This window comes from Rutidosis leptorrhynchoides, chromosome 5 (genome assembly GCF_046630445.1).
Source record: "Rutidosis leptorrhynchoides isolate AG116_Rl617_1_P2 chromosome 5, CSIRO_AGI_Rlap_v1, whole genome shotgun sequence".
NCBI classification, from domain to species: Eukaryota; Viridiplantae; Streptophyta; class Magnoliopsida; order Asterales; family Asteraceae; genus Rutidosis; species Rutidosis leptorrhynchoides.
In genome coordinates, this window is record NC_092337.1 from 193,732,100 (window position 1) to 193,747,949 (window position 15,850).

Below are 15,850 nucleotides of genomic sequence, written 5' to 3' on the forward strand. Positions count from 1 at the left end.
CAATGGGAGCCGTTTTAGGACAAAGGATTGAAAAACGATTTCAACCTATATATTATGCTAGTAAGACGTTACAAGGAGCACAAACGAACTATACAACTACTGAAAAAGAACTCCTTGCTATTGTCTTTGCTTTTGACAAATTTCGATCATATCTCGTTCTAGAAAAAACGGTGGTCTATACCGACCATTCTGCTCTTAGATACCTATTTTCAAAACAAGATGCTAAACCAAGATTAATCCGTTGGATCTTACTCTTACAAGAGTTTAATATTGAAATCCGAGATAAAAGAGGAGCAGAAAATCTCGCCGCTGATCATCTTTCTCGTCTTGAAAATCCCGAATTAGAAGTTCTAAATGAATCGGCCATACAAGACAACTTTCCTGATGAATATCTATTGAAGATAGATTATAAAGAAATTTCATGGTTTGCAGACTATGCAAACTACTTAGTTTGTAGATTCCTTGAAAAAGGATTATCGTACCAAAAACGAAAGAAATTCTTCAGTGATATAAAACACTATTTTTGGGAAGATCCACATCTGTTTAAAAGTTGTCCCAATGGAATAATACGCCGATGTGTATTTGGAGATGAAGCTAGTAAAATTTTAAACCATTGTCACACAGGACCAACAGGAGGGCATTATGGGCCTCAACTAACAGCAAGAAAAATTTATGAAGCTGGATTCTATTGGCCTACAATTTACAAAGACGCACACCTTCTTTGCAAATCCTGTGATGCTTGTCAAAGGGCCGAAAAAATAAGTCAACGTGATGAAATGCCACAAAATGTCATTCAAGTATGTGAAGTATTTGACATTTGGGGTATTGACTTTATGGGTCCATTTCCAAAATCTCATAATAATCTCTATATTCTCGTAGCCATTGATTATGTATCTAAATGGGCGGAAGCACAAGCTCTATCAACTAATGATGCAAAAGTTGTAGTCAACTTTTTAAAACGTCTTTTTGCAAGGTTTGGAACACCGAAAGCTTTAATAAGTGATCGGGGAACTCATTTCTGTAATAATCAACTTGAGAAAGTTCTTAAAAGATATGGAGTAACTCATAAAATCTCCACTGCTTATCATCCACAAACTAGTGGACAAGTTGAAAATACAAACCGAGCTTTAAAACGTATTCTAGAGAAAACCGTAGGATCAAATCTGAAGGAATGGTCCATTAAATTGGAGGATGCACTCTGGGCTTTTAGAACAGCCTACAAAACTCCAATTGGAACCACACCTTTTAGACTTGTTTATGGAAAAGCATGTCATCTTCCAGTAGAAATTGAACACAAAGCATTTTGGGCTTTGAAGACATGTAATCTTGATATACATGAAGCTGGACGTCTACGATTAAGTCAACTAAATGAATTAGAAGAATTAAGACATGAAGCATACGAAAATTCGTTAATCTATAAAGAAAGAATGAAGAAATGGCATGATAAAAGAATCAGAAGTTTAAAAGAATTTAAAGAAGGAGACAGAGTTCTTCTTTTCAATTCACGATTCAAGCTATTTCCTGGAAAATTGAAATCAAGATGGTCTGGACCATTCATAGTTAAAAGAGTTTTTCCATACGGAACAGTAGAATTGATAAATTCAAATGGGATTGAATTTAAAGTTAATGGTCACAGAGTTAAACACTACATAGATAGTCCGATGGAAGTCGACAACGAAGTTAATCACAATTTCGACACCACAGCTAACTAAGTGTGGGGAGAATCAAGTCTTTTAAGGATAATATGTATTTATTTTAGAGTTAGATTGTCTGTTTTCGTGTAGTTCTCGAAAATGGAACCCTAATGGTCTTTCCCTAGCAGACCCTAAAGAACTAGTCTTCTCCCCTCATTCTGAATTTTTATTTTTTTAGGTTTTTACTAAATGAAGACTGCCTGTGAACTAAACCATGGTCTAAAGCTACACGCTTTGATCACTAAACGTAATAATGACACACTTCCGAGTGAAATAGTATCAGTAATCAGAGAAAGATTGGACGGAGTAAGAAAAGAATCCAGATGCGAAGATAATAAGTCACAATTTGGTAAAGGAAAATCAAAATCCGCAGCGAAAAGAAGAGCACGACACCTAGAAAGATGTCACAAATGCGGAAAATGGTCACATGGAGGTAAATGTTCAAATAATCAAACCTATTCAAACACCGAATTTGTTACTTTATGCAGAAACAGACCGTTCATATGTTTAGAAGAAAAAACACTGAATGCTCGAGGTTACGCCTATATAGCCATGGAAAACCAATTAAACCGACTATCTTATGAATGGGATAGATCATATAACTAAGAAATCTATTTCACAGGTAAGTGTGTACAGTTTTTATTTTTATTTTTTTATTTTTTTAACCTTTTGATAATAAACGCTAATTTGTTCGCTATAAAGTATTAAATTGGTATTAAATAAAATTAGGTTTGGCGACCGAAATTATTGATATCATACAAAAATTTATTACATCACTGCGAAATTTAACGTTTATTCTTAAGGTATAAATATCTTTAATCAATCAACCCAAAATATTTCAAAAATTCGTCATGAGTTAAATTAGGTCTTGGAACTGAAATTACTTTACCGAAAAGAGGGGCGCATATTTTTGATAATATTTGATTGATTAAAGTGGGATAAAAGCCAAAAAGATTTTTAATTTTATTTTTACCATGTTTTTAAAATTAATATATAAATCTTAAATTAATATTGTAAACTTTGTAAAAATAATATATTTAAAATTGTAAATATTTGAAAAATTAATATAAGTTTGGTGTGAATTTATAATATGAATTTTTAAATTAAGTTTGGTGTGAATTTTTAATTTTTAAAATACGAATTTTTAATTTTATGCATTTCAAATTTTAAGTTTGTGTGAATTTTTAATATTAATTTTGAATTTTTATGAATTTTTAATTTAAGTTTGGTGTGAATTTAAAAACAAAAATTTACTTTATTTCGCTAAGTTAAAAATATGATTTTTAAAATTCGTCGTAAGTTGAAGACTAGGTCTTTGAACCGAAATTGCTTTACCCGAGGGAGGGACGAGAACTTTTATTATCATTATTTTTAATCTTATTGAATTAAAGTATGCCAAAAAAAAAAAAAAAAAAAAAAAAACCAAAAATCTAAGTTTTTAAAACAATCGCTTGAAAAAGACAAATTTTAAAATTTTGTCGAAGGACGGACTAGGACATCGATCCGAAACGACCTCGTCCTAAAACAAAGGGAAACAAAATTTTAAAATTAATTACTTAATTGTTTCATAAGTTAAGATTTTATTAAAAAAAAAAAATACAAACCCCGCGACTCGCGGAGTTTGAAGGGTAAAAACCCCGCGACTCGCGGAGGGACCGAATTACAGAAAAAAAATAAAGGAACTGGAACAGCTCAGTCCACACAACACCCACAAAACAAACTGCGAAAAAAACCAAAAAATACACACCAAATTCGCAATTTTTGACCGTTAATCATCAAATCTTTTACTAAAATCATGTTGAGAGGGATGCTATCAAGGAATTACTCAAGAAAAACGGTAAATTTCTACACCTAAACACCATTTAATCCGAAAATTAGTGTTCTTGAGCAATTTTATACCCAATTTGATTTTGATGCTTTTTAGTGTAATTATGCTTAAATTGTTTATGTATTATGCTTGTATAACCTAGATTGATGCTATTTAACATGATTAGAAGCCTTAAACTTCAAATTTTGAGTAATCTAGGGTTTGTGTTCTTGAGCAAATTTGGGTCTTTTTGATATAAACAGGTTATGGCCGATTTTTGTCATGAATTGTTGCTAAATTAAGTAGTGTAACATGTTTAGGTAGTTAAATGATCCAAACTTTGAGCCTAAACATGATTTTGAGAATTAAAGTGGACTTTTTCAAGTCTAAAATTCATGAACTTGATTTTTGAGAGATAATGCCATTTGAAACTTGTTTAATTGCTAGTAATGATTATTTTGACATGTTATTTGAGTTGAATGCTTATGAACTTGGAGAACATTTTCTTATATGCTTATTTGAAAAAGTGTAGATTTGATGAAAATATGAAAATGAGCTTAAATTTGATATAAATTGATCATGTCATTGTAATTATTTTGATTAATGATTTTGCTGACACTAATGCATATTTGGATGCACAAAAATTGTGTTTGATGTGTTTTGCAGACTGAAAGGGGTGAATCTTCATCCCAAGCTCGCAATGCTCCTCCTGAGAATGCGGACCAACAGGAGGTGGATAACTACTACAAGCAAGATATACCTCATCCAGTAATGACATTTTCTGATATGCACTTAGAAGATTTGCACCCGAACTTGAGATTTGACAGACGTTGGATAAATTATCCAAAATACCAACGGGGATTGCATACTCTTCATTCTAAAGCTGTTGAGGTACCTAGGGTCATAGAATGGGGACCATTAGAAGCTGTAGAATTGGCCGGGCCAATTAGGGAATTACTTGCACAGAGGTATGGTAATTCTACTTTTAACGACTGGGTACGTTTATTCACCAAGCGTAGACCTGTATATAAAGTATGGTGTGAAGAATTGCTGTGTAGTATAGAATTAAATGATCGGGTAGCTAGTTTAACCGATCGATCTTTTATTAGATTTTTGTTAGGAGGTTCGATGCGCCACATGTCTTTACTAGACATGACTCAGGCTTTACGTATGTATACGCCTGAGGAGTTAGCATCTGCCGATTGTAGAGGGTTGATACTAAATGGTAGAAAGATAGATGAAAATTTTGATACACATGGTGTATGGAGTCAAATGACTAGCCATCACCGGTTCAAAGGGGGGAATTACTCTTATTTAGATATAGATAGAGCAGAGTTAAGAGTAATTCATAGGTTTTTAGCGAACTCGATTACACAAAGAGGTAAGAATAAGGAAAAGGTAAATGAACAGGATTTGTTTTACCACATATGTAATCGAGACCCACAAAGCGCTGTAAGTATACCGTATTGTGTGGGTTTTTATTTATCAGCTATGGTTAGGGGGATGAGACCGCATAGCATAATAGGAGGTGGTATATTTATTACTTTGATTGCTGAGTATCTCAATGTGGATATAAGTCGGGGGGATTATTAGTAGAAGAACCAGAACCCCAAGATACAATAGGTTTAAATTTATACCATGGTGCTAAAGTTTTGAAGAGGCGAAATAACGCCGCAGTACGATATAATGGTAGACATCCACAGGTTGAGAGAAACCAACAGCAAGGTAATGTAGGAGGGGGAAATGAAATGCAAGAAATGCAAAGGTTTATAGCTTCACAGGAGTACGAAAATGCTAGACATAGAGCATTTGAAGATTGGCAAGTTCATCAAAACCAAATCATAGCTTATTGCCAATATATAGGTAGAAACTATATTCCTACTCCAACGCCCATATTCCCTCCCTGGTCTATAGAGATGCAACCACCGTATCCTACGTATAACCCTGCCGAAGCATTCTATAGCACATACGGTTTTGCATGGAACCCCTACTGGTATCAGTATCATCCCTAGTGTACTTAGTTTTATTTATTTTATTATTTGTAATGTTGATACATTTAATACTTATGTTGGAATTGTATTAGTTTTTTTTTTTTTACTAATTTTTATTTTTAGATTTTAATAATATTTGAATGTGGGGTAATATATCAAACTTCAAAAATATGTATATATGTTTGCATTTTATCTTATGTACACAACAGGGTAAAACAACGCATTTTCAAAGACTGGCATTAAGTTCAGCAAAAGCAACTAATTTTGACGACAAGATGCACAATACATGTGAAATAACAACAAGACAGAATGAACAAATGATGTGCACCATTTATCATTCAGAAAACAAACGCCAATATGTTTGAAAACTTTGGTAAAATTTAATCATTTCTATGCTAATCACCCTCAATAATTTAAATTGTTACTGATTTCTTGCAAATGAGGGCATTGCAAGATCTTAAGTGTGGGAAGGGGTTAAATTCTTTCGGATTTTAAAATTTTTTTGATCTTAAACACTTGGTTACCATTAAAAATGCTAGTAAAAGCAGTAGTTGTATTAGAATCTAGTGCTCTCTGATAATAAAGAACAGCCCTAGTCTTATATACTGACTACCCACTTCTAGTAAAATTTTCAAAATTTCCAATTAAATGAACTCAAAATCATATTTATACATATTTATGAACGATAAAACTAGGTGTTAACACCGGAATTATTGTTACCTCGGAAAGGACATAAATTGAGAAACAAATCAAAATGTTAGAATTCATTTAAGAATGGAATAGAGGAGAACAAAAAGGAAAAATAAAAGCCAAGTGTGGGAAAATTCTCCAAGTTATTCAAAACATATATCACATATTTTTGTACAAATAACTGAAAATACTTTTGCTTTGGACTAAACTAAAAAGTTTTACCTGATTTACTGTAAGAAAGATGGATCTACACGATGAATCAATTCCATCACTAAAAGGAAGTAAAGTCTTCTGAAAAAGACACGCGCTTCTTGATTTAGGTCATGAAGTTGTAGTCCAGACCAGCTGTAGGTTAACGAAAAATCTAGAAAAGTCATCACTAAAATCAGCAGAAAATCCACGGACCTCAGCATTAAACAGGGTCGCCAAGTGGTCAGATTTATCCTAACCATGAGAAGGATTTATCTCGTACAATGGGGAGGCACCGTGCAAATTAGCTTGATAAGACTAATGAATCGGATCCCCAGAAAGGATAATCTCCTTAAAGATTAAAAATCGGCTTTTAAGACTGATATTACTCAATCCTCGAGATTGACCTTAAAGATTCGGAATTACTAACTCATGGAATTCAATGATATCTAAACTCGAGCTTGAATGAGAAAATATTTTGATCAAAATTATAAACCGATTTGTTTTCTAAAAACCCATTTTCAATGCGTTCATTACCATTGAACGTAAAATCCTAGGAATTCACCTGGAATTCATTAGGTCACCTGAACTAAATCGGGTGTCAACCGTAAGAACGGTGGTTGCATAGTGGTCAAAGACAGGACCTTGTGCCAAACCTACAAATTATAAGGGTGAGCTTTACTATTGCTCCTACCAAGGATAGTAATTGCATCCGACACGTTATAGACCATAATTAAAAGCATGTCAGGGGACATTGCCTTAACAGTTGCTTGTTCAACGCTTTCCTTTACAACCGGACGGTAGTTTATCGAAAGGTAATATACGGAGCAAGTAAACTGGACGTGTTGCTTTCCTAATACAAGGTTAGCAAGTGGGTGACACAAAACCGCAAGTTTTGAGCTAAAATTTTCAAATCTGAAACACACCAAACCCACAAAAATATTTTGCAAACACCGGTGAAGGGTTATTCCGGAAAACTTATCTAGGGTAAAAGCTAGATTGAATTTTCAAAGATCAAATGTTTTCATAAAGATCCAATTTCCTTAATGGATCTAAATTTTTATATAGTCATGTGGGATTGTAAACCACAACGTTACTACCATTGTTTATACCACCGTAAAGAAATCCTGATGTACAAAGTGTGAAGAATAAAGAAGTGATTCTAGTATTTCAAGACTATATTGCTTGAGGACAAGCAACGCTCAAGTGTGGGAATATTTGATAATGCTAAAAATGAACATATATTTCATAGCATTATTCCTCAAGAAAGACAAGCTTTTAGTTGCAATTGTTCTATTTACAAGTGATATTCGTTTAAATAATAAAAGGTGAAGACAAAAGACAGATTCGATGAATTGAAGACGCAAAGGTCCAAAAAGCTCAAAAGTACAAAGTACAATCAAAGAGGTTCCAAATATTGATGAGAAACATCTCGAAATTACAAGAGTACAAGATTCAAAAACGCAAAGTACAAAATATAAAATTGTACGCAAGGACGTTCGAAAATCGGGAACCGGGACATGAGTCAACTCTCAACGCTCGACGCAATGGACTAAAAATTACGAGTCAACTATGCACATAAATATAATATAATATATAATTAATTCTTAAAATTAATATATATTATAATATATTTATAAATCGTCAGCAAGAAAGAAGCCAAAGGAGGGTGAGCTGTATTTTCAAACTCCGCGACTCGCGGAGTTTGAAGGTAAAAATTGCCGCGAGTCGCGGAGTACCCCTGAACTCAATTCCCTATAAAGCCAAACGAATTCTGATCATTTTTATCATCCGAATTCAATCTCTCTCTATATATGTATACGTAAATATATTTATATTTATATTTTAATTTTAATTTTAATTTTAATTTTAATTCTAATAATAAGGGTATGTTAGCGAATGTTGTAAGGGTGTAAGTCGAAATTCTATCCGTGTAACGCTACGCTATTTTTAATCATTGTAAGTTATGTTCAACCTTTTTACATTAATGTCTCGTAGCTAAGTTATTATTATGCTTATTTAATCCGAAGTAATCATGATGTTAGGCTAATTACTAAAATTGGGTAATTGGGCTTTGTACCATAATTGGAGTTTGGACAAAAGAACGACACTTGTGGAAATTAGACTATGGGCTATTAATGGGCTTTATATTTGTTTAACTAAATGATAGTTTGTTAATGTTAATATAAAGATTTACAATTGGGCGTCCCTATAAATTACCATATACACTCGATCGGACACGATGGGCGGGGTATTTATATGTACGAATAATCGTTCATTTAACCGGACACGGGAATGGATTAATAGCCACTAGAATAATTAAAACAGGGGTGAAATTATGTATAAGGACACTTGGTATAATTGATAACAAAATATTAAAACCTTGGGTTACACTCAGTCGACATCCTGGTGTAATTATTAAACAAAGTATTAAAATCTTGTTACAGTTTAAGTCCCCAATTAGTTGGAATATTTAACTTCGGGTATAAGAATAATTTGACGAGGACACTCGCACTTTATATTTATGACTGATGGACTGTTATGGACAAAAATTAGACGGACATATTAAATAATCCAGGACAAAGGACAATTAACCCATGGGCATAAAACTAAAATCAACACGTCAAACATCATGATTATGGAAGTTTAAATAAGCATAATTCTTTTATTTCATATTTAATTTCCTTTATTTTATATTTAATTGTACTTCTAATTATAGCACTTTTATTTATTGTTATTGTATTTAATTGCACTTTTAATTATCGTACTTTTTAATTATCGCAAGTTTATTTTATCGCACTTTTATTATTCGTAATTTCATTATCGTTATTTACTTTACGCTTTAAATTAAGTCTTTTATTTAATATTTTACATTTGGTTTTAACTGCGACTAATTAAAATCGACAAACCGGTCATTAAACGGTAAAAAACCCCCTTTATAATAATAATATTACTTATATATATATTTTTATTTTTATAAATTTAAACTAATATAGAGCTAAGCTTTGGGAAAAAGATTCCCTGTGGAACGAACCGGACTTACTAAAAACTACACTACTCTAAGATTAGGTACACTGCCTATAAGTGTTGTAGCAAGGTTTAAGTATATCCATTCAATGAATAAATAAATATCTTGTGTAAAATTGTATCGTATTTAATAGTATTTCCTGCTAAAATTTAATAGTATTTTATACCCCTTAGCTTTGACATCAAAGTTCACGGTAAGGACTTGGTCATTCGGGTACGAGGAGTTATCGCGTGTTATCTTGTGTGAATGTTGCGTCAGTCCGGGTAAAGTACTTTGTGTGACCATGTGAAAATGGTAAGGTACGCATTTGTAATAGTGACAGATCACCATTATTACGAAAGTGTATCTTGACTTCAAGCATGACATGACGAGTACCGAACGGAGGAAACGTGGCATGGTTGGGGTAGATTCGGGATAAATTAGGAATCTTCTATCGGTTCCTAGGATATAGTTATCTCAGGTGATGTGCTTGTAGTCACATCGGGTTCATTGCGGGTCGGGAAGTGTTACGGTGGATTTGATTAGTTATGTGAGTGAGCAAACTCACGAGTTCGGCGCGTACTTAGTCACCCTATGTAGTGGGTGCACTATTGAGATTGTCATTTGTTGTAGTTATCCATCGTAACTAGGATGACCAATTTATATGCGTGCGTGTGTGCGTCGAGGACTTGAATTCCGTGAAGGAATGCGACAAGTCTAATGATTTTAGTTGGGTTGCACTCGGTAGAGTGTGTGTGGTTAGAGAATCGTGATAGGATTCTAATTATGAGTCACCTTGGAATTGGCGAATCGAGGAGTCTTCAGGTCATTAAACTCATGGGAGTGGGACCCATATAATGATGATTGTGTTAGTGTGTTGTGGATTATAGGGTAACACTCCTAACGAAATACACCTTGTTGTTGTGGTTGTACCGATATGTGGAAGGGCGTAAGACTTGGTGTTTTCAAGCACCTCTCAGCGTTAGATGGAAGTTTTTTTCGTTAGGCTATATCGATTGGCTTTGTGGAAATTACGGGTAGCGTGTGATTGCTAGGAACTTTCGATAATACAATAAACCGTAAGGTTTGTCGAGTAGGTATAACTTCGGGTCATTATTGTGGAGAGACGGGTGACATCGGGTGTGTGTAACCCAAGGTTCGAGATTCTAAAATTCGGTAGGTTACGGAGGGAGTTTGCATGACACGGCGTCAGGTGCCTTCTTATACCTGCTAGTGTGATGTTCAACTCCGGTGATGGTGTGATCGTTATGCTTAGGGTGCCCGTGATATACCCTTAGAGGCAGCGGAGATTACAATAGTGATCGACGGGTGATAGTGATTCGACGATTGCGAAAGTCGAAGTTTAAGAGCATTGCGGTAAATACTTCTTATGAAGTGATGGGTGAGCGCATCTTATTACTCTTAAGTGATAGACGGGTGAAGATTACCGATGGACCGGTGATGGATTTAATGGTCGGTTAGACCAAAGGTTATGATGAAGTGTTGATATTGCGGTCGATATAATTAATGTGTCGGATTGGTCACTCTTCCCCATGAGAGTGAGCAATAGTTGATAAAAGTTTGTTGCGTGGAAGGTCGGGTGACCTAGACCGAGATGCACAACTGATTAATCGGAGTGGCGTATGCCTAGGCTTAGAGGCGTACATAGGATTTTGGTGGAGTTCGCTTTGCGAACGATGAAGGGCTGTTAGTTGTTAATCGTGGTACAAAGGTGCGATGCCGTCGCCTGTACAACATCTCCAGTGATTGTGCATGACGGCTCTGAGAGCCTAAAGTAAATTTACGGTGGTTTGGTGTGGATGATCAACGATGAGGGTGATCAGGTGTTTCGTGAAATGGGAATTCCGTAGGATATTATCATCTTGGCGGTGAGAAATGGAGCTAAATCCTAAGTGGGAGAGTTTCTTTTACTGATGTAACAAGGAAGCTTCATTGGTGTTTGTATGGTGAAATGTCGGGGTGTACCCTGCTAAACCTCAATAGGTGTTCAGAGTTCCTAACGAGGAAGAGTGACGGGTTTTTGATGTCGACTCGAGATAGTGCATTACGATTGTGAGTTATTATTTGGGAATGTTATGCGTGAAGATTGTGATGATGGGATCGAAGGAAGTGTAAGACTTCCTATGTAAGGTGGTCATATAGTACCAATGTGCGGTACGAGACCAAAGGTGAAGTTTGAGATCCCGGAGTGAGAGAATGAAGAGGTCGTTGCGGGTGCTCCCGTATTGAAAAATCTGGGTTGGTGTGAAACTCGGGTAGTACTGTTGAGGGAGAATGAGTTTGATATCATGGCGAATGCTGTATTTTCCCTATCGGGAAATGTGATATTAGAAATTTTCAGTGGATTATTCCACTTTATGGACGATTGTGAGGCAAGAGTGTCGGTATTGATTATCTCACGTAGAGACACGCGGATGTTGTTTGGTTGCACGAGTGTGTACCCTAGTGAAGTGACCCGTAGGTCGCATCAAAATGTCGAGACCATCCCTAACGGACGGTCTAGGTAAGAAGGTTCACCCGGATTTGGTGACTATTTTGTGAGTCGTCTGGCTAATTGTGGAAATTTTTTGTTGATGTTTCGTCTAACTCGCGGTGTACTATTGTCGTCCTGAATTAATCCAGTGACATATAGTCGTGTGCGGATTGATCGGTGGGAAGGTGGTACCCCTGAAGTGATTATTTTGGGATTCCCGAAAATTCTTCGTTGAAGGAATGATCCGGTGTGGAACCGGAGGAAGCTAGGTTCTTGGTCCAGATAATATTCATGAATGATCGGTTGAGTAGTACGTTTAAGAACCGATGGAGTACTGAGTTTTAAGGAAGCGTGACGACGATGGTTGTCGGTGAATTGTTCTACTTTGGGTTGAGTGTGAAATGTATTGTACGAGTTGGGTACTCGGTGTAGGCGCAAACGGTTGTTTTGACTCGATGGTTGATTACCCGATATTGATGTAAAATGTGATGCGTTAGTGTACGAGGCGAGGATTCGGATGCGTGATTACTACATGTATGACCCCGTGTTGGAAGCGGGAAGGTTCAAGGGGGAGTGCTTAACTTCTAGTATGTGGTGCGGATCACGAGGACGTGATCGATTCTAAGTGGGGGAGAGTTGTAACACTTAAATATTTATGGTACATAGAGTTAAAATGATGTACGTAGGGTGGGTGAAGCGTGGTATAAATTTAAAAGCAGACAGTCTGTGCAGACCCTTGTGCGCACCGCGCAGGGTTAAGGGTGCGCGCCGCGCACCATGCCTGCGACAGATTTATGTCTTTTTCCAATTTGAATTAAATGAGGGGCTTTTTGGTCATTTCACTTGAGGCCGGATCTGAGGCCATATCAGCTGGATTGGATGTAGTTTTGGATCACTTTCACATCCATAAACACTCCCATCTTATCTTAGAGAGAGAGAGAGAGTTCTAGAGAGAGGAAGCTTGAATGGATGATGAAGATGGTGATTTTTTCCCAAATTGAAAGCGAGTTTTGGTTCTCCTTGGTGTTTCTTGTTACTAGCTCGGTTTTGGAGTTGAGGTAAACCCTAGATTCGATTTAATTACTTTGATTTTGATTTGGGGTTAGGGTTTGAGCTAGTTAGGGTTATAAACCCCATTTCTTGTGAAATTTGGGGGTTATGGGTATTGTTAGTGTAATTAAACCCAATTATTGTGGGTTTAGGGTTAGATGACAAATTTGGAAGCATTTGTCATTGGTTGGGTGTTAATCACTAGATTGTAAGTGTGTTGGTGATTTAAATGTTCATAAGAACATGTTGGTTGGTTAAAATGGGTGTTAACCTTGATTTGGAGTCAAACTAAGATATGAGGTCAAATTTGGTAATGACACTAAGTTTGGATTAATTGGATGATAAGCAGTTTTGTTAAGTGTTTAACGGCGTTTGATATGATTACTACCTAAGTAGTAATTTAGTGTTAAGACCTAGGTTGGTTTAAATGGCGTCAAGTATAATTTAGGTTAAATTGTACTTGTTGAATGGGTCGGAATTACCATCCGTAGTGGTAATTGGTGAAGTCCACTTTAGGTGTCTAAATGGGCGGATTGTGGAAGTAGGTATAAACCCTCGGTTAAGGGTGTTGAAGTCGAATTCTCTTGTAGAGAATGTATGTTGATTGTGTGTATATCTATATGCGTATTATAGGTAAAAGCTTGCTCGGTTGCGTTTGGAGGCGGTTTACATATATGATTTGTGCGGGCATCTCGAGGTGAGTGGAATGATTATACATGTGTGTATATAATGTATCTATTTGTAGGGCGGGGAAGGGGCCGGGGTATATGTTGTTTATACCACCAAGAGTTAGTGATATATTTCGTTGTACACTAACGATGGATATTTCGTTGTCCAAATTGCCCAAGAGTTAGTGATATATTTCGTTGTACACTAACGATTGCTTGAACGGATATTTAGTTGTCCGTGTCACCTCGGGGTTAGTGATATATTTCGTTGTACACTAACGGTTGTTATGAACACCGATGGGAAATTCGAAGTACCATTCCCTTGTGTGTTGGTTAACCTTAATTACGTGTTGTAATGTAGCATAATATATTATTCGAGTTATATATGCTATTGTTGTGCTAGCTTGTGGTCTTGAAGATTGTAGCCTTATACTTTGCGATGGTATGCTATATAAATTGCTAGCGTGTATGAGGTATTTGTGTAAGTGTTTGCAAGTAGGTATATTATATATGTATATGTATAATTATTGCATTCACTAAGCGTTAGCTTACCCTCTCGTTGTTTACCTTTTTACAGGTATCGTGTTATGAAGCTAGTTAGTCGTTAGACTAGATGTGTAGGAGCGCTGGGGCTCGACGGGGTAGCTATTGGATATTTGAACGCGGTTTGGGGATTTGGTAGTCCCCGGGATTATGCTCTTGGTATCGGGTTGGGTTATAGAGTCCTAACTCGTCTAAATGTAGATTGGGTTGAACTTGTATTTTTGTACTTAATGATAATTTGGGCATATGTGGGCCCGGTGTCGTAAAACTCGTTTTATTATTGGAACGTGTTAGTTTTACTTATTGTAATATGTCTTGAAAGCCGTTTTGTCAAATAGTGTCGGGTAGTGGTAGATCTTTTTGCGTAAAATGAACATTTTGATCAGAACTGTCCAGGCCTTTGTGCGCGCCGCGCACATACGGGGTTGCGCGCCGTGCACCCCACTGTAAATAAAAAAAAAATCTTTTGCTGCGTATTTGGTTGGATAACGGGTTGAGTCGTTACATTATACTAATGAAAACACATTTTAAAAATGAATCCATTCATATAATTTTTATTAAATATTATGTAATACAAATAAAATTATATTTAAAGTTGGAATTTAGAAATAAGACTTTGAAACGTCAAACGGGACAGTTATTTTGAGACGAATCGAGTAATCTATATATATCTATAGTAATTGAGTCCTAGAATCATAAGTATGATGTATTAAATACGTTTAATTCAATAAAATTTACCCATGCAATTTAATAGACTGGTAAAAAAGGTTAAAAATTATTATGGTAAAAAAGTAAAAATTAAAATAAAAACCATATTAAATTAAATGTCATAAATAAATTTTAAGTAATTAATAATCACTAAATATATATAAACCTTTCATCTTCTAAGTAACGTAAGTTATTTTTTTAGCCTATAAATATGTCATCTTCATTCCATTTTTCCATATAAATTATACAAAAGAGTACACCATATTACTAATGTTGTATTCTCGATTTTTTTTAAGATGGAAAGAAGAAATGATATATAGAATATTATAGTAGATATAGTTATATGATGTATGTATGTATATATATATATATATATATATATATATATATATATATATATATATATATATATATATATATATATATGTATATGTATATATATGTTTGTTTGTTTTTTGTAGGTATCGAAGAAACAACAATTTCAAAATATTGTAAACCGCGGACAATGCAAGAAGAAATGTGGTTGACTATATGTTGGATCGATTCGTCTGAAGCTTCTCTTTTTTAATGTTAATATTATGATATTATGATTATTATATTGTATGGTTGTATAACTTATATGATTCATAATTAAGATTATGATTATTATTATAATTTATAATTATAATTATGAATATTATTACGATTATTATTTTTATTATTATCACATTTTAGTTATTATTCATATAACTATGATTATTATAGGTGTAACGTTTCTTATACATGTAAATATATAGATAATGTTGATTTATATAAATAATTATTCATAATTATAATTATGAATATGATTACGATTATGATTAATAATAATAATAATAATTATCATTTTTATTATTATTACTTTTTAGTTATAAATTATATAAGTAGTATTATTATAGGTGTAATGTTATCTATGTAAATTTATAAATCATGTTTATTTACTAAATTTATGTATGTATGTATATATATATATATATATATATATATATAT

General features: G+C 34.5%; 1 protein-coding gene across 2 annotated transcripts in view; it reads left to right on the plus strand.

Annotated features, from left to right (window-relative positions):
* Window positions 1-15,351, plus strand: part of LOC139847084 (chaperone protein dnaJ 11, chloroplastic-like) — a 61,229-nt gene extending 45,878 nt beyond the window's left edge. Inside the window, exon 2 of one of the 2 annotated variants that reach the window (XM_071836687.1) lies at window positions 15,303-15,351. In XM_071836687.1, the coding sequence (XP_071692788.1) occupies window positions 15,303-15,336 (34 nt within the window). In that variant the 3' untranslated portion in view covers window positions 15,337-15,351. Of the gene's footprint in view, window positions 1-14,167; window positions 14,367-15,302 lie in introns of those variants that run through there. The other variant, XM_071836689.1, reaches the window with a different exon arrangement.
* The last annotated feature ends 499 nt before the right edge of the window (window positions 15,352-15,850 follow it).